The 18538-nt window shown below is 33.0% G+C and overlaps 1 protein-coding gene across 4 annotated transcripts in view; it reads right to left on the reverse strand.

Annotated features, from left to right (window-relative positions):
- Nrg (Neuroglian) overlaps positions 1 to 18538 on the reverse strand; it is a 114392-nt gene that overhangs the window by 17209 nt on the left and 78645 nt on the right. For all 4 annotated transcript variants that reach the window (XM_072545831.1, XM_072545830.1, XM_072545833.1 and 1 more), the window contains exons 6-10: positions 16305 to 16580; positions 15974 to 16243; positions 10073 to 10647; positions 8585 to 10014; positions 2743 to 2846 (exon numbers count right to left, since the gene is read on the reverse strand). In XM_072545831.1, coding sequence (XP_072401932.1) covers positions 2743 to 2846; positions 8585 to 10014; positions 10073 to 10647; positions 15974 to 16243; positions 16305 to 16580 — 2655 coding nt within the window. The remainder of the gene's footprint in view (positions 1 to 2742; positions 2847 to 8584; positions 10015 to 10072; positions 10648 to 15973; positions 16244 to 16304; positions 16581 to 18538) is intronic.

An 18538-nucleotide genomic window follows, 5' to 3' on the forward strand; every position in this document is an offset into this window, starting at 1 on the left:
CAGCACGAAAAAAAACAGCTTCGGCACTATCGTGCCAAAAAATAGCTCAGAAGAACATTGACATGGTGCTTATTCAAGAACCGTGAATAAATGAAGGTAAGATACGGGGACTAAGTGTTAATGAATCGGAACTATTTTTTGAGAGTACCAGACACCAAAATAAGAATTTGTAATTGCAGGTCTGAGTTTAACTTGGTACCAGTTATGGAGCTCTGGAGGGGAGACATGACAGTTGACAGAATAAAACTGAATTGCAATGGGTCGCATATAGAGATAACTGTTGCGTCTATATCTTCCGATTGATTCTAAAGAACAACTTGCAGCGACTAACTTAGAGAACCTTCTAGAATATACCAAAAATAAGCAAAAGAGCTTAATTATTGGACTCGACTCTAACGTCCAACATACTATTTGGTATAGCGGAGATATAAACAACAAAAGTAAGTTGCATACATATGCTTTAAAATTAACTCAGTCAAACCGTAACCCAGGTTTTATATAGACCCTAAATCGACCGATTGGGAATCATTTAGGAGGGATCTTAAATCAAAGGTACAAAACTCTCCTAAATTGTAAAGAAAAGGTTGAGATTGAGCTGGCAGTAGACTGGTTGCAACATGCAATAGTCCCTTTATATGAGAAAAACTTCCTATTAAAAGAAAGTCGCCCGCCCAGACAAGCAGCTCGACGGAATAACGAGCAATATAATCTCAGAAGAGAAACAAAACGCTTCTTTAACAAGGCGAAGAAATCAGATTATTAAGAAGCATATAATGTTAAACTGAAAACCTATAATAAGACAATACTGTCCTATAAGGAAAGATGCGAAAGAACAGTGAAAGTGTACCTGACAGTGCCAGGGTTAACAGAATTCTTGAAAGAGATAAAACTAATAAACTTAGTTAAATTGCCCAATGGGAAGTAATACACCGAGGGAGCTGTAGAGTATCCACAGTCTCTACTCCTCAGGGTCAACGTAATTAACTAGTGGAGCTAATCAACAAATAAACTTTAACTCAACTAGAATTGGCTGGCTGGACCTACGAAGGGATCTTTGGTTCTCAGGTCAGATGGACTACTAAAACGTTGTTTGAATCATATAAAACTGTGGGGCGAAATGGTATATTTACCAGGCTACTCCAAGAGGGATTAGAAATAGTTATGGGCTCTCTTATATATTTAGAACTAGCCATGCTCTGGGGCTCATCTCCAAAGCTTGGAGCTTAGCAAAATGCAGATTAGTTTGACTTCATTCATATTGAAAACTATGAATGAGTCGCCATTGCTGCATTTTTGGACATCGAAGGTACATTGGACAATACCGAGTCAATACATATTGCACTGATAAGGAAGAAAATCAATAACACAATATGCAAGTGAATGGTCAGATTCTTCAAAGTAGAATAATATCCACGAATTCGTATGAAGGTGCCATAAACCTGAGAACAACTAAGAGGCGCTCTCAAGGGGAGAATTCTCACCAAAATTATGGAATGTACTGCCTGATTCATGGGCTTAACAGCCAAGGAATCTGGATCAAGGGTTTCGCAGTCGATATTGTAATAGTGATTGGGTAAAATTTTCCTAGTACTGCGGATCAGATGAAAATTGATATCTGAAAGAGAACCTCTCTGTGAACCATTCTAAAACTTGTAACGTAATAAATGCCACGTTTGTTATTTTTCTTTAATCATTATTTTTTTCCAATTTCTTTTGATTTTATTGATTTGTTAACTTTCTCTTTTGTGTTACTATTTCTCTTCTAAAAATAGTTGGCGCTCAACCTTCTATCAACTAAATATTCTGTTTAATCTTTCACTTATTTCGATTCTAGTCCCCGTATTCAGACCCCATATCTACTCGATTGTATTCTATGCCATAAACATATATAAAATGTCTATGCCCCACTTCAAGTGACAAAACATATTTGTCAGTTGGCAACTGTCACTGTCAACAATTTCAGTCCCGATTCAATGCAGAAGTGGGAATACATCTGACTTCTATTCAAGGAGATGTATTTGCTCGTAAATTCATTAATATTGTTAAATCTCTTCTCTGGGGGTGAGTATATCCAAGGTGAAAGATCGGAAGGAATGAAAAGTGATCCTAGAATAGGATAAGGCCCACCATGGGCTGTAGAGTCAATGATGATGATGACGTACAATGAAGTTTAGCATGATAGACAAAAACGCCTGACCAAAAACGGAATGGAGAAAAAACATAAAAAGAATTCAATAATTAAATGCTATATATTATGGCGGGTTATGATGTTCAGAAACCTTAGTATGAGGTGTGTAATGAGATGTTGAAAATTTCATGGACGTTTTTAATCAAGAGGCTAATGGGGTAAACAATATATAGAAGGAAATCTACAATGATTCAGCCCAATGCTGGAAAACACATTATGTCACTAGGAAGAAAAAAAATTTGAAGTTTTAAGTAATAATATTTAAAAATTAATAAGAACAAAAAATATCTTTTAACATAAATAAAACATTTTGTGGGCTGATGGACGTGATATTATGCCAGATCTTTCACACCCACACACACACACACACACGAGCGCGCGCACACAAAATATTTAAAAATTAATATACACAGAAATTTGACAATATACGAAAGAGCTATTTCCAATATAAAAATATTAATCAATTTTAAGAGGTCTATAGAAATATCGTAATTTTAAAATATGTATAAATCGAGAAATTGCCAAAAGAAATATATGTACTTTATAGCACTTACCCGTATCACCATCTCCATATTCTGCCATGGAATCGGTGTCACTCTCGGGGCCAACTTTAGAGTCACTATTCATAGAAGTACGTCCATGGGATTTGTTATCCAATCTGAAAATATTACGATACAAAATTATTGTGTTTTAAAAAAATAGATTAAAAGTAATATACAATAAGGGAAAAATGGAGAAAAGACAAAATTTGGAGAAACTAATTTTTATTCACATAAATGTATAGGCATAAAATTGTAGTAGCAAAAAACAAACCATCCTAATAAACCACCAAATTGAAAGTGTTTCGAAAAATACCAGACAAAAGTCTAACAAAAAGAGTAGAATTATAGGCCAATCAATAAATCAATCAATCGTCACAACTGTATAGACGGGTTTGACGGTTGAAGTTATGTAGTATGAGATTTTACAAAAAGACTCATCTAGGGATTGATCAATTTTTTAGTGGAACTATTTTTAAATAAGCAATCAAAACGCCAAACTCATAATTTTGTTCGTAACTTAAAAACTTGTAGCATTTTTAAAATTCCTCAGTATCTATTGAAATCCCCTCGTATATGTAGTAAAACACCGAAGAATAATTTCAGTGTATTTCTCTCTACTTTCGTACCGTAAGTTAAAATACCGAAAAATAATCTTTCGATCCCTTTTGCGTCGCCAAGTAATATAAACACGTTTTTAAAAGTTTGTTTATGTAAAACAGATGTGTATTTCCCTTTTATCCTTTTGATCGAAACCGCTTTCAAGATATTTTTCGTCGTCAAATGAATGAAATATTACAGTTTATATGTTTTGTTTATACCAAGTTAAGCGAATGAATTAAAAAGATAATTGCTCACTCTCACTGAGGCGTTGTCAGCTGCTTCTAGCGATTGTCCAAATTTTTTATCAAATTTGTAATTTGTTCTTCGTCTCACGTTATGGAAAATAAGTTTAGTGGCAGTTAATTGTTCATTTAATAGTTACAGTTAAAGTGAGGATTTGAAATATACCCACATTGTTCCAGTCTTTTTAAGAAGCAGAGCTCCAAAGCTTGTGTTCCAGTGCCCAATTTCCAATCTCAATTTTGTCTTGTCCTATCACAGTGGAGATGAGCTTGTTCGAGTGGTACAGAGTTTGAGTTTCAGTGAAGTCTAGTTTCTACCCCCAGAATTTTTGTGTAAAACCCCAGTGCAATCCAGGTAACTTTTTTGTGTTAAAATTTAAAGTAAAGATTTTAAATTGCTAGAGGTCTTTCTTGTGTTTTGTTTTGTCCATTTCTCCAGGAGATTCATGTAAGTACCCCTTTGTTTCATTTTTTTAGTTGCCCCAATCCAACCCCCTTGCCATTCACTTATCCACGACCCAGCTACTCCAAATAAACTCTGAGTGCCGTTCGCATAAGTTTCGTTTATTTTGCTTGCCCTATCTCTAACCCCAATAATTTCTGCCCCCAATTTTCAACCCCCCATAGTAATACTCTATGTGGTAGGCAAAATATTACGTTACAGTCTATTTAGAGATTTGACGACAATTACACAAAGTCGCTGTTTTCGAATATTGTTTATAACTTAATATATAACACCGTATACAGTGTAGGTAAAAGTTTATGGTCGGTATGTACCTTATGTGAGATGGAGTGAGAAACACCTATTTAAAAAGAGAGAGGTATATTAGATCAGCCCATTATATCGTCGAAATAGCATTAGTGGAACTAAGAAAAGAGGAGAAGTTGCCAAATTTATTGGTTTTATTTGACCTGTTGTCTTTTTAGCATTTTAACAACGTTCTAAGATAATCAAATTTTGGCGAATTGATTTAAATGGCAGCTTACTGTTTTTTATTTTAAATTTGCCACAATTTTCCTTTACAATAAGTTTAATTTAACATTTTGATTTCCACTTCGGAAATCGTTTTATGTAAATAAAATTTATTAATGTTTCGTATTTTAAGTACAATTTCCGAATTAAAAATCTAAACATCAAAATAAGCTTATTTTAAAGTCACATTGTGCCTTATTTCCAATAAAAATAATAAAATGCATATAACTCCACAATAAATAAACCTTCATACGAAATTATTTGGCAACGTCTCATGTCGCGTAGTCAAAGCACCGAATCAAAGTAGGAACACAGGTAACGAACGAGTAGAGGTGGGCATTCTTTTTTTTTTTTCAAATCCTGAGAAAACTAATAAATATTTTTGAAAAATTTAACCGCAGAATGAAAGAATACATTATTACCGAGGGCTGAAAGTCTCTGAAAACTTCTATAATGTTTATTTTAAAAAGTTACAGGGGCGAAAAAAGAGAAAATTTAGTGTGATTTTGAATTTTAAGTATCTCATTCAAAAAAACTTTTTGTTTATTTCGGCCCTCGGCAATAATGTCACCTTTCATTCTGCGTTTAAATTTTTCAAAAATATTTTTTAGTTTTCTCAGGATTCGAAAAAAATGAATACATTTAAAAAGCATTGGCCTGAAATTTTGCGCCTACGCTCTTAACGCGGCTAAACCGATTTTCGTAAACAATAACTATGATTGTTTAACAGTAGTTTCAAGTAAGAGAGTACCTACATAAACAAACATAATGGCTATTATCGTTTATGTGTATATTTATTGAAGTGAAAGAAACTAATGAAGGATATATTTATTATAATTTGAAAAATAAACTAAACAATACAAATAGTAAATCGTACTTACATTTACATTACACGTTATTATTAAATCGCGAATCATCTAAATTGACATTTAAAAACATAAGTTTTTATACTTTACTTCTTGTTAACCGTGTTCTTCTTTTATTTAAAATTAAACCAGATTTTGAACATGTGTTCACATTTACAATACTTTTTGCTAAACCCGATATTAGTAATTGTACTACGTCGGATACTATGGATGTAGTATTCTTCAAGTATTTTTTGCCACTCATTGTACTTGTTATTTCTTTAAAAGGCAGTAAAATTTGGGAAAATTGAGAACAAATAATCCAGTCTTCATTATTTAGATTTGGTCCAAGTCTAAGTCTGTATTAACTAATACAAAAGTGGAACGGATTGCCTCTTCTAACTCGGTCATTCTTTTTAACATGTAATAAGTGAAGTTCTACCTAGTTTCCACGTCTTGGATTGGCCGTTTGGGAACTTTGTTATGTTGTAATTGATACTTTAAAAGCCTTTCTAAAGATAAGGTACTTTTTTTGAAATGTGTTTTTTTAGAAACTAAAATTTGAAATTAGTGAAATAATTTCACTAATTTCAAAAGTGATCTTTTCTGAATTATGGTTTCCAGAAAAATGGCAGCAGCCTAATAAAATCGTTTTGAATTCTAAATTTTCCGTTAAATATTGTCCTGTTAATGCGATGTAACTCTCAGTTGCTCCATATGTCCAAAGGTCAGTAGTAATACAGATATTTTCTACTTCTTTAACAACTCGTGATCTAATAATTTGCTTAGTTTTGGTATAACATTCCTGAAGTAATGAGCCTGACGTAATGAACAAGTTTTTCTTGTTGGTGGTTTATATCCAGGAATCCACCATGCAAACTTTTTAAAAGCTCGTTCTTCAACTATGGAAAACGGATGAAACGAGTCTTTGCATAGGTTTATTAAATCCATATCTATTTGTTTCTTTTATTCTAAACTAATATTTTTATTAATGGAAGTATCCATCACCTTTTGACGCTTGGGTGGCGGTGGCAGTATGTCAGTACTTGTAGTAGAAGTAGTCGAAACGGACAGAAATGCGCCAGGAGAAGTTTCAATCATTGCAATATTCAGAAAGTGGACCATAAAAGCTGCATCTTCTACAAATGCGCATTTTTTGAAAATAAAATTATTATTCTTATACTAGGTCAATAATTTTGACTAAGAAAAATAATTCATAATTGAATATTTACAATAAATAAATCCTTTGAAGAACTATCAATAAAGATTTGAAATCGAAAATGCAGATCAATCGTAAATCGAAACTCATTCATTAATCAGAATACCTAGTTATAAAAAACAAAAGAAAGAGTTAAGAAGCTGGTTACTTCTATAAAAAAAGAAGATTGTACTAGTGAAAATTAACCAGTACAAGAAAAAGAAACTGATAAAGATGACTTAAGTCCATGGTGTATTTTTGATGAATTTATTAGACATGACTCATCTAAACGTATACCTGTATCTAGAGATATAAAAGAAGTCAACATGTATTTGTCTGATGATATTACCCACAAAAAATTTCGAACGGTGATTGGAACTGTCCATTACAGTGGTGGAAAAACCATCGCCATGTATATCCTAACTTAACCACTATATTCATAAAATATTGTAGTATTGTAACAAAATCTGTGCATTGTGAACACATGTTCAAAATCTGGTTTAATTTTAAACAAAAGAAGAAACAACAAGAAAAGTGGAAAAACGTATGTTTTTAAATGTCAATTTAGACGATTCGCGATTTAATAATGTGTCATGTAAATGTAAGTACTATTTGTATTGTTTAATTTATTTTTTAAGTTATAATAAATATATCCTTCGTTAGTTTCTTTCAATATAATAGCCAATATGTTTTTTGTGTACTCGCTTATTTGAAACTACTGATAAACAATCAACTAGTTACAGTTTACGAAAAACGGTTCCGATAAAAATGTCAACGACCCACCTCTAGTTTCTTAGGATCGGAACCAGAGATATGTAAAATATCTCTGATCGGAACTAATCGAAACTAATCGGAACTAATCGTCTTACTACTGGGCAATGGGCAGCAATAAGAAATATGGAGGGGAGACCAAGGGCAAATATGATTGTTATCTTTGTCTGTTCGCTGAAAATATGATTTTATATCTGCGTTAGATATCCTGTTAAATTTTACAATACCGACCATAAACTTTTACCTACACTGTATGTATATATAGCAGTCGCGGAACTCGGCGTGGCGCAAAATTAACAATTAAAAAACAAGGGGTTGCTTTAAAGAGCAGGGAGGCATCAGACCTATTTATACATAATACATATAAAAATGCGACTTAAGAAAATATTTGTACATCCCGTAGCCATTAGCTGCTTTGTTTTGGAGAAGTTTGCAATGAAAATACGATAAATGTTATTATTTTAACTTTGTACCCCATTTAAAAAAATAGCAAATTTGGTCCAATAGAACCAGTGATATGTCTTTTTTTCCGAATAATCTATTTTGAAACTGTGTTGGATTTTTTGAAGAGAGCGGCTGGCCCTTCAGTCGGCTATCCTGTTTTTAATTCTCATCTCATTTTGTGTATCTTTTTTTTTGAAAAAGTTGTCTTTGTTGACGCCAAATCTCTTCTTCTTCTTCTTAAAGTGCCTATCCGTTCCGGACGTTGGCGATCATCACGGCTATCTTCACTTTGCTTATTGCAGCGCGGAACAGTTCAGTGGTAGTCGTGTTATACCACTTTCGCAAATTTTGAAGCCAGGAAATGCGTCTTCTTCCCGGTCCTCTCTTACCATTTACTTTCCCTTGGAGAATCAGCTGGAGAAATCAAATCTCTAAATAGACAAATTTTTAAGTTATGAGCAAATAATGAGTTCGACGTTTTGATTGTATATTTAAAAATTGTTCCACTAAAAAACTGATGAATCTCTAGATGAGAGTCTTTTGTAATATCTCATTACAATACAGTTACTTCGAGTAAAAAAACTAACTTAATTGGCCTATAAAGAATTTATCTCTATTAAAGAAAAAAATCTTTTGTAGAATGACATTACAAAGAATGGTAAAAATTAATAGCCAAAACTAAAGAAAAATAGAAAATTTCTAATTATGAGAAGGAGGAGCATCAGAAGTATATTGAATAATAGGATTACTTTTCGAGAGCTTAAAAATAAAACAAACTTACGGTTGTGAGTATTCATGGAAGCCTCCTTCATCTGGATAATCGTGTCTTCCATTGGCTTGCTCTCGCTCATGAACAGCATATTTTCCGCCTCTATTTCTCTTAATTATACATACAATAATAAGTACTAAGAGCAGAAAAGCTATAGCCAGCATCATTCCTATAAACCAGCCAGCAGTAGCAACATTTTCTTTAGCCCTAATTATGGGCCCGTCAATATCGTACGTGCTAATCTCTTGAATATCACTATCCGTCATATGTGCAGATGATTTGCCATCGAAAGCAGTCACAATAAATTCATACACGGATGAATCGTCAAGACCTGCTACATCTGTCCAATCGTCATTTTCTTCTAGGCGAGATTTTTCAAAACTAGAGTCACCCCTCTTCCTATATTTAACAAAGAAACTGGTACCTCCCTTTCCATCTTCAGCTGGAAGCCAATGGATTCTCACAGTTGTTGGAGGGCCTGGTTTAATAATTTGGTATTCAAAAGTTGGTTTGGACGGTTTTATTTTGCCAGCAGCTCGTGTAGTTCGCTCAATAAAGTACCTCTTAGATTCCCCCGCTTTTGTTGTTGCTGCAATGTACAACCTATATTTGGTACCTGGTAAAAGGTTACCTAGTTTGGCTCTTTTTAAATTCGGGTCCATAATTTGAGGTTTTCTGGGATTTGGTTCGTCAACTTTCATGAATGGGTCGACTTTTGACCAATATATGTTATAACCAGTCAGTATTCCATTTGGCTTATCAGGTTTCTCCCATTTAAGCAAGAAACCTGTGGATCCTAGAGGGTATGCTTCGAAGCCTTGCATTTCACCAGGTTTTCCTTCGGGCGTATCAAATGATAATGTATCGCTAGGCGGTCCGTTATACTTTTCATTAAAGACATACACTACAGCATAATTTTTTGTATACGGATCGAAGTTAGATACAAGTGCTTTGGAGTTTCCACCTTGCACTTGTATCTCTTTAGTTATGCTTGATGTATCACTCCATGTTTTGATTTTGTATCCCTTAAAGTGACCTCTAACAGACTCAAGCGGTACAGGATCCCAACTTAACAATGCTGTGGTTGGACCTTGAATTGCCAATAAAGTGAAATTAGTAGGCGCTTTTTCAGGTTTACTTTCACCAGAATACCCAATTACTTCTTGTGGTGCCACATTGGCTTCGCCCAACTCGTTTACAGCATGTACTATAATTTTGTATTGTTGGTATGATAACTGATTAGGAACGACATATTTATTTTGTTTGTAATCAAGGATTTCCACATATTCGTAATTTACACCATCAATGGCTCTTTTGTAGCCAACTCGATACTTAAAACCAGGCGCGCCATGTTCAATTTGAGGCATTGGAGTCCAACTGATTACTAAATTATCGGGTTGATCTCCCTCTCCTTTCACATTATCAGGATTTTTATGAGGAACCTAAAAAAAATTAAAGAATCACTCAAAGCAATTTACTTCAAATCAATCAAATATTTACCTCTGGAGGAGTTGTGCAAACATCCGAATGCGAAGAAGGCTTAGACTGTCCAATCTTATTGACAGCTATGACTCTAAATGTATAATTGGCCCAAGGTTCTAAAGGAACATTGTAAGTTGTATCTGCAGAAGGAACTTGATTGAAATCTTTCCATTCCTCAGGTATAAAACTAGTGTTGTATTGTATAATATAATAGGAGATAGGAGCACGATTGTCTCCCATAGACGTCCAGCTTATGGTGGCGTCTTTACTACGACATACCACTCCAAGCATACGTGGTTTATTAGGAACATCTTGTACCGTGAGTTGAGCTTTGGCTGAAGCTTCATCAAGCTCTGTTCTAGCTAAACACGTATAGGTGCCTGAATCTAATTCATGCGTTTTTGTTATTGTCAGGGAATAATCCGACGATTTTACAAATCTTGGCTCACCTTCGAAGTCGATGGGTTGGTCATTTTTGAGCCAAATTATTTCTAGGTCTAAAGACTCATCAGCTACTGCGTTACACCTGAATGTAGCTGGAGTTCTTGCTTCTACTTCATAATCTTCCGGACCATCCGTAATGTATGTATGAGCTAAAAAGAAATTATTATTAACTCTGTTGTTAAATATACTACTAGATCAGATTATAAAAAAGTTGTCAAACACAGGAACGAAAATAAACACAAAGCCATAAAGACAAAAAAAAAAAGACCAATAAAATAATATTAGAAAGAGACAGACATATAAGGCGAAACAAAAATTGAAAATTTACAAGATAACATTTATTTACAAAGAAAACAACTAAAAATCTTGGGAAGAAAGACAACAAGAAAAATAGTGGGAACAAGGATATCACATGGAAAATATTGCAACACCATGGGTGACCAATAGATAAAAGAATAGATGAAAAATAAGAACTAAGTATTATTCTATTAGTTTTATGTTAGAAAAAAGCATAGATATCAAGGATGACACTTATGACACTTCGTGTCATGGCTTTTTCATTTAATAGTTCTTAAACAAAAGAGTTAATAATAATATAAAAAAACCTACACTTATTTATAATACAACATGGCGCAGCCAAACGGAAAATAAAATCACATTTGTTGTTACGAAGTTTCCCGAAAGTTGAAGTCAAATAACCTTGTGATACCTATAATTAAATATACAAGATACAAGAGGTGAGACTACCGAATCCTATGCAATTTGAGGGCAATATAGCCGAACATTTCAGAAAATTTAAGCAAAACTTGGAAAAGTACTTGATTGTCTCTGAAAAGGACACAAAGGCAGAGAAAATGAAAGTTGATATTCTTTTAAATTTAATAGATGAAGGAGTTGAGGTTATAAACACTTACGGATTTCCAAAAGGGTAATTTTCAAACAGTAGTATTAAGTGAACTAGAAGCATTCTGTATACCAGAAATAAATGAAACAATATATAAAAAATTAGCACAGTCTTGTGAATTTGGGTTTGAATTAGATAAAGCTTTACGTGAAACGATTGTCATGGGAATAAACAAAGAATTGAGAGAAAAATTATTCATTCCGAAGAAACTAACTTTACAATACGTTGTGGATATGTGTAGAGCTAGTAAATTGTCAAAATAACTGAAAAATGTTGAGCAACAGTTCACACAAAAATGGATGCTGTAAAATACAATTAGAGTTATAAAATATCAGATAGAAACATTCAACACAGCACAAGTAAAAGTGGTAGTAGTAATCAAGAAATGTTCAATTGTAAGAGCTGTGGAACCCGTCATAGAGTAAGACAGTGCCCTCCATATGGTCAAAAATGCAAGAGGTGTTGGCGTTATGGACATTGGAAAATAATGTGCCGCAACATGCCAAATGGATCTAGCAGTAGGGGTTTAAGGGCAGTTAGAGAGGTAATAGAAACTGGCATTAGTAATAATATGAATGCAGATGACATGACAGTTGCAACAATATCTATTAATGAAATTAAGAACAGTAAAGAATTGATGGAAACTATAAGGTAGGGGGTAAAAATATTTACTTTAAAATAGGCACAGTATGGAAAACACCAATCTTGGGTCTTCCATCATGTTTAGATTTAAAAATTTTACCCTGGGTTGATAGTATAACATATGAGACAAAAGAGGATTTTGTTAAAAATAATACTGATGCGTTTCCAGGATTAGGTGAACTTAAAAAAAATGTATCCTTAAACTCAAAAAAGATGCTTTGCCGGTTGCTAAACCACCAGATAGGGTACCAATAACTATTAGAAATAAATTAAAGGAAGTGCTAACAGTGGAGTGGTTAAGCAATTTGGTAATTATTGAAAAAAGGGACTAAGGTTATGTTTGGATCCAAAATTTTTAAATTTAGAATTAGAAAAAGAATATTGTGTTATACCAACACTTGATGAAATAAGAACACAATTATAAAAAATAATCAATTTTTACTGTACATGACTTCAAATATGGATTTTATTAAGTACAATTAGAAAAAGAATCAAGTAAATTGTGTGCTTTTAGTATAATATTTGTAGCATATAAATTTAACAGATTGCCAATTGGTCTTAAGTGCGCTCCAGAATTTTTTCAAAACATAAATCAAGAAAATTTTGGTGATTTGCCAGGGTGCTTAGTTTACTTTGATGATTTGTCGGTTTTTGGGGAAACACTGGAGCAACATGATATGAATCATGATATAAAAAGAGTCATTGATATGACAAGACAGCTAAATGTTAAATTTAATGAGAAAAAAGATTCAGTATAGGGTTAATAAAGTAAGATATTTGGGTAATATATTTGGCATAGAAGGAATGAAGCCTGTAATAAAATTTCAGCAATAAAAAACTTAAAAGAACCATCAAATAAAAAAGAACTTCAAAGTATTCTTGGAATGAGAAATTATTTCAGCAGTTACATTTCTAATCACTCAAGTATTTCGGCTCCATTAAGGGAACTTCTAAAAAACAATGTCAACTTCTGGACAAAATTTCAATCCGATACGTTACGTAAAATTAAAGGATTGGTTAGTTCACACTCGTGTTAAAAAATTTTGATGAAACTCAGGAGAGAGTAATTCAAACTGATGCTAGTCAAAATGGAATAGGGTGTTGCTTGCTACAAAACCAAAAACCTGTTGCTTTTGCTTCAGGATCTCTAACAGATAATGAAACAGGGTTTAGCCAAATTGAAAAGGAGTATCTAGCCATTTTATGGGCTTGCAATAAATTTCATAATTACGTTTATGATGGACGTCATATTAAAATTGATTCTGATCATTGTCCATTGGAGGATTTAATGAAAAAGGGAGTATCCGAAATCCATTCACAATGATTACAACGAATAAAGGTAAAATTTTTAAAGTATAATATTGAGGTACGATATAAGCCAGATTGCTGAGTTACTTTGTAGAAATTTTCAGAATATTAAATGAGGATAATGAGTTTATTACAGAAATAGTTCACTCAATTAACTTTACAGAGGAGAAAAACAAGTTTTCATTGAATATACATCAAAGGATATTGTGTTACAAAGATTAACAAACGATTGCGTGATGGGACATACATCTATTTGATAATTTGCTCTTTTATAATAATGGAGTAATGATACCGAATGCATTACGCAATGAGATGCTCCCACTGTTGCATGAGAAACATTTTGGAGTTACTAAAACTCAAAATCGGGCAAAGCATATTATATATTGGCCTCAAATAAATGCTGATGTTGAAAATTTTATTAAGAATGTAAGACTTGTGAACAATTTAGCAACAATAATATTAAGGAACCATTAATTTTTAGAGACTTTCCTAAGCTTCCTTTCCAAACAGGGACTTACTTTATTTTGATAGAATACTGTTCAAAATGGTTGGAGGTATTTCCGGTAAAGAATAAAACTGCCGAAACAGTAGTTAAATGTTTAAAATTAATAGTTTCACGGTTTGGAATCCCATTGGAGGCAGTTTCAGATACAAATATGTCAAGATTCAGGCATTCAAATATGTTAAGAAAATGTGAAGACTTGAACATAGCTTTATTAAAATACAGAAACACGCCAGTATCAGGAACAGATAAATCTCTTATCTCAGCTGTTACAAAGAAGATTAAGAACAATCTTCCAATCAAAGCAAAAATGCTGCAACCAGAGAACATTGACTATGATAATGAAAGAAATAAGTTAGAAGATAAAAGAAAATCATATAAGCAGTATTACGACCAAACGACATTGAGCAGAAATGAATTATGCAGTAATGTAAGAGGGATCAACCTGGTCCCAGCCAGAATTATATCCAAGGTTGAAAACTCCTCTAGAACTTACATAGTAGAAAAAGAAAATGGAAATATGGTGCGAAGAAACAGTGTACATTCAAAACACTCAAGAAATGAATGTCGGCGAAGATATGCTGGAGATGATGTGGTGAATAACAATGCCAGTGATCGAAATAGACAGACATTTATAACGAAGCTAAATTAAGATTATATATGCAATACAAAAGATGTTATATTAGTTTTATGTTTGATGTTAGTCGTCATAGATAGCAAGGATGACACTTCGTGTTATGACTGTAACATGTAATAGTTCTTAAATAAAAAAGTTATTAAACATATCAAAAAAACCTACGTTTATTAATAATACAACAGCAGTGGCACAGAACCCGACAATCAGATTGAGAATATAAATAATTACGTAAAGAAGAAAAGAAAATCCACCGCAGAGAGAACAGAGAAAATATGAAAAAAGAACTTCATAAACTACAAGAAGTATGTAAGCCAATAGAGACAAGAAATTTTTTTATAAAAATATTGCTTTTCATTATGTGTTCTTAGTATGCCACACTCTAAATAAAAAATAAATTCTCCGCTACTGACGCGCTTCTTGGTAAAATTCATGGGGATAGATAAATGATACGATAACGTAAGTGATCACGCGTCTTACTTATTTTATTATTTTTGAGGATTGCTGGAGGATAGATACTACAGACAAAAAGGCAAGAAGCAGACCAAAAAGATAATAGACGGAAAACTGTGGAGAAAAATGGAAGAAATGAAAGAATGGAGGAAATATTAGAAAACACTCAAAATGATAAAGAAAACTCATAACGAGATGATTCCCGCATAAAAATTAGTTTCAAGCGAAAACAGACATTGCTGAAAACATTTAATTCTCTTTAGTGAGTTTCCATAGCAAGACAGAGCCGAACTAGTTTTGCATTAGTACAATATAGTTGGAGTATTGATTATTTTTCGACTGACAGTCGTTTTTAATGCTTTATATTTAATTCAGTATGAAATTAAAAGTTAATGTTTTAAGGTACTAGTACAGATTAGAAGGCTAAAAAACGCATGAATTTATCTTTTAAACAAAAAAAAATGTTTTTATTTCCGTGAATAGCCCGTTTTCTAGAGGGAGCCTAACATGACATCTAAAAAAAGGTGTCAGCTTTGCACGATTGGTACATATTAAACAAAAAATTCCAATGGGACTACTTAAAGAAAACGACCTTGCAAAACAATCAACAACTTTTAATCGAAAATAATAATCAAAAAACAAAATGGCTGACATTTGAAGAAAAACTTTTGCAATTTTTGCATATCAAAATTAATTTTTCGACGTGGTTAATTGCCCTGCAAGGGTCCTTTCTTTTAAGTAATTCCGTTGGAATTTTTTGTTTCAGATGTGCCAATCCTGAGAACTAAACTAGAAAACCCTCTAGCGCACTCTTTTTAGTACATGGGAACTAATTTTTTTTGTTTAATTCAAAGATAAAATAATATTTAAAAATCACGTTCGATTCTAATATTTCATGATCATATCTAATAAAGGAGCTGAGAATTTTTTTTTTGAAAATATGCATTTTTTTAGCGTGCTTATTACCAATGTTCTGGAGGTCTTGCAATATGTCTACATAGTAGAAAAGAAGAATAAAAATTAAAAACTTACATTTTATATCAAGCTTGGCAATAGCACTTGTGTTTCCTAATTTATTTTCAGCGTAACAGGTATAATTCCCTCGATCGTCGAACTGAACTTTATCAATGATTAAATCTCCATTGTTTTGAACATCGTATTTTCCTCCAGTGAGTTCTCTTCCATTCTGTATCCATTTTACATTAGGCTTCGGAGCGCCTAAAACCTTACAGATCATCGTAACATTCTGATTATCTACTGCTTGAGTGTCCCTAGGTGCCTCTATGATCTCAGGAGCCAATGCTACAAACAGAAAGTGTTATATGACTAATCTCGAAAATTAGATATTACTCGGAAGACTCACCTAACACATTGACATAAACATCCTTATAGACATAACCTAAACTGTTGGTTGCGTTGCACCCATAATTGCCAGTATCGTTCTTTTGTAAACCCTCTATTATAATCTTATTATTAAAAACTTTTCGTCTGGAGTTATGTAATGCTTCTTCGATAGGCTTTCCATTGTGAATCCACTTAATTTGTGGTTCTGGAACACCACCAGCGATACAGCTAAATTCGATCGTTTCATCTTCGGCAGCATTAACTCTTTCAGGTTCCTTTATGAAATAAGGAACAGCTACAAAATACAATTTTAATTAAAAAATGTATAAACGACAAGTTTATAAATTGTATATATAAATAAATTGTAATAATGTAATAATAAAATCTCTGAATAAAATTAGTATGTTTTTATAATAAAACGATAAAAATGTTTCTTCTATTTGTTAGATAAAATGTTGGTTCAGGTTTCGATTTTGATTAGTTGGGTAGATCTTTGATTATAAAAACTAGGTATTAAAAACATCTACCAAAACAACAAAATGGAAGTCATAATAGATGGAAAACTTACAGAACCTATAGAAATAGGCAGTGGAATAAGACAAGGGGATTCATTGAGCCGCATGCTCTTCAATTTAATCATGGATGAAATCATCAAAAGCGTTAACAAAGGAAGAGGATACAGAATGGGAAACAAAGAAATCAAAATACTCTGTCACGCAGACGAGGCAATATTGATAGCCCAAGAGGAAGATAGTCTGCAAAGACTGGTCCACAGATTTAACATAAGAGCAAAAGAATTTAATATGACAATCTCTTCTCAGACCAGATGTAAAATAGAAATTGATGGCATCAGTATTGAACAAGTAATGGAAATAAAATACCTGGGAATTACACTGTCCAGCTATGGAGACCTGGACAAAGAAGTAATCAAGTACAAAAAGCAAACAGACTGGCAGGATGCCTTGATAACACAATATGGCGAAACAGGCACATTAACACTGAGATGAAGTCAAGAATTTATAAAGTCAGCATAAAACCAATAATGGCATATGCCTCAGAAACAAAACCCGACACAGCCACAACGAAAAAGCTACTGGAAACGGCAGAGATGAGAGTACTGAGAAGAATTACAGGAAATACGCTGAGAGATCTAAAGAGAAGTGAAGACATTAGAAGAAAATGTAATGTACATATAAATGGACACAAAATAGAAAAAAGAATGGAATAAGCAGAATGGAGGAGACTCGTGTCGTCAAAATAGCAAGAGATAAGTCACCAATCGGCAAAAGAAGTATCGGACGACCGCGCAAAAGATGGAGTTACAACCTTCCACAGAGGTATTAATCCGCCAATGAACAAGCAGAATTGCTTATAAAGAGAAAGAAGAACAAGGGTAGATCTCGAACATATAGAATACACGAATTGAGACAAATTTATCATGTCCCTATCCCTTCATCTATCGTAAAAAAGTTTAATCTAGTTAAGATAATAATTGTCCAGCAAATGTAAATATGATTAAGGCACCAAAATAAAATGTAATTTTTATTTTGTATTAAGTAGTTTCAACAATATACTTTACATGTTAATACAATATTCGAGTTTTACAATTTCAGTATATACTGTAATTGTAAACTTCAAACAATCATGTTTCCATTTAATTACAACGAGGGTTTATAATAGGGCGGAAGAACGAAAAGACCAAGAAGAGCAATCTTCTTTATGTGCCGTATCAGAATTGAAGAGATCATTTCCAAAGTGTCTTAAATCTAAAATTTCCATTTGTCGATGTTTTTATTTTATTAAAAACGTTATAGATTTCTTCAGGTGTAGAATCAAGGGTTATGCATCAAAAAGGCTTATTTACCATTTAAAAGTGCATTTGAAAATTGTATTTATTTTCAAAACATCTTATCTCCCTACTGGTTTTATTTACAAGGCTTCTTAAATCCGCCTGGCTAATCTATAAGCGAATAGAAGTTACTTCACTTATCATTGCTGTTTACTCGTTTGCTCCCAAACAGTACAGTAAGGCTAATAATGGCTAATTTTGAAGAAAAGTTAGAGTCTCAGAAGATGTATTTACCACTGAATTTAATCTTGGATTTGGTATACCCCGAAGAACGCAATCAACGTCTAAGTTTATTAGGTGATAGGTGATCCTATTCTATCTCATGATACAGCTTGTTTTGTATTTAATATGGTGCAAAATCAACCTTTACCTCGTACTGCTTTATGTGGAGCATTTTATTCACG

This window comes from Diabrotica undecimpunctata, chromosome 10 (assembly GCF_040954645.1).
Source record: "Diabrotica undecimpunctata isolate CICGRU chromosome 10, icDiaUnde3, whole genome shotgun sequence".
In the NCBI taxonomy this organism is placed as follows: Eukaryota; Metazoa; Arthropoda; class Insecta; order Coleoptera; family Chrysomelidae; genus Diabrotica; species Diabrotica undecimpunctata.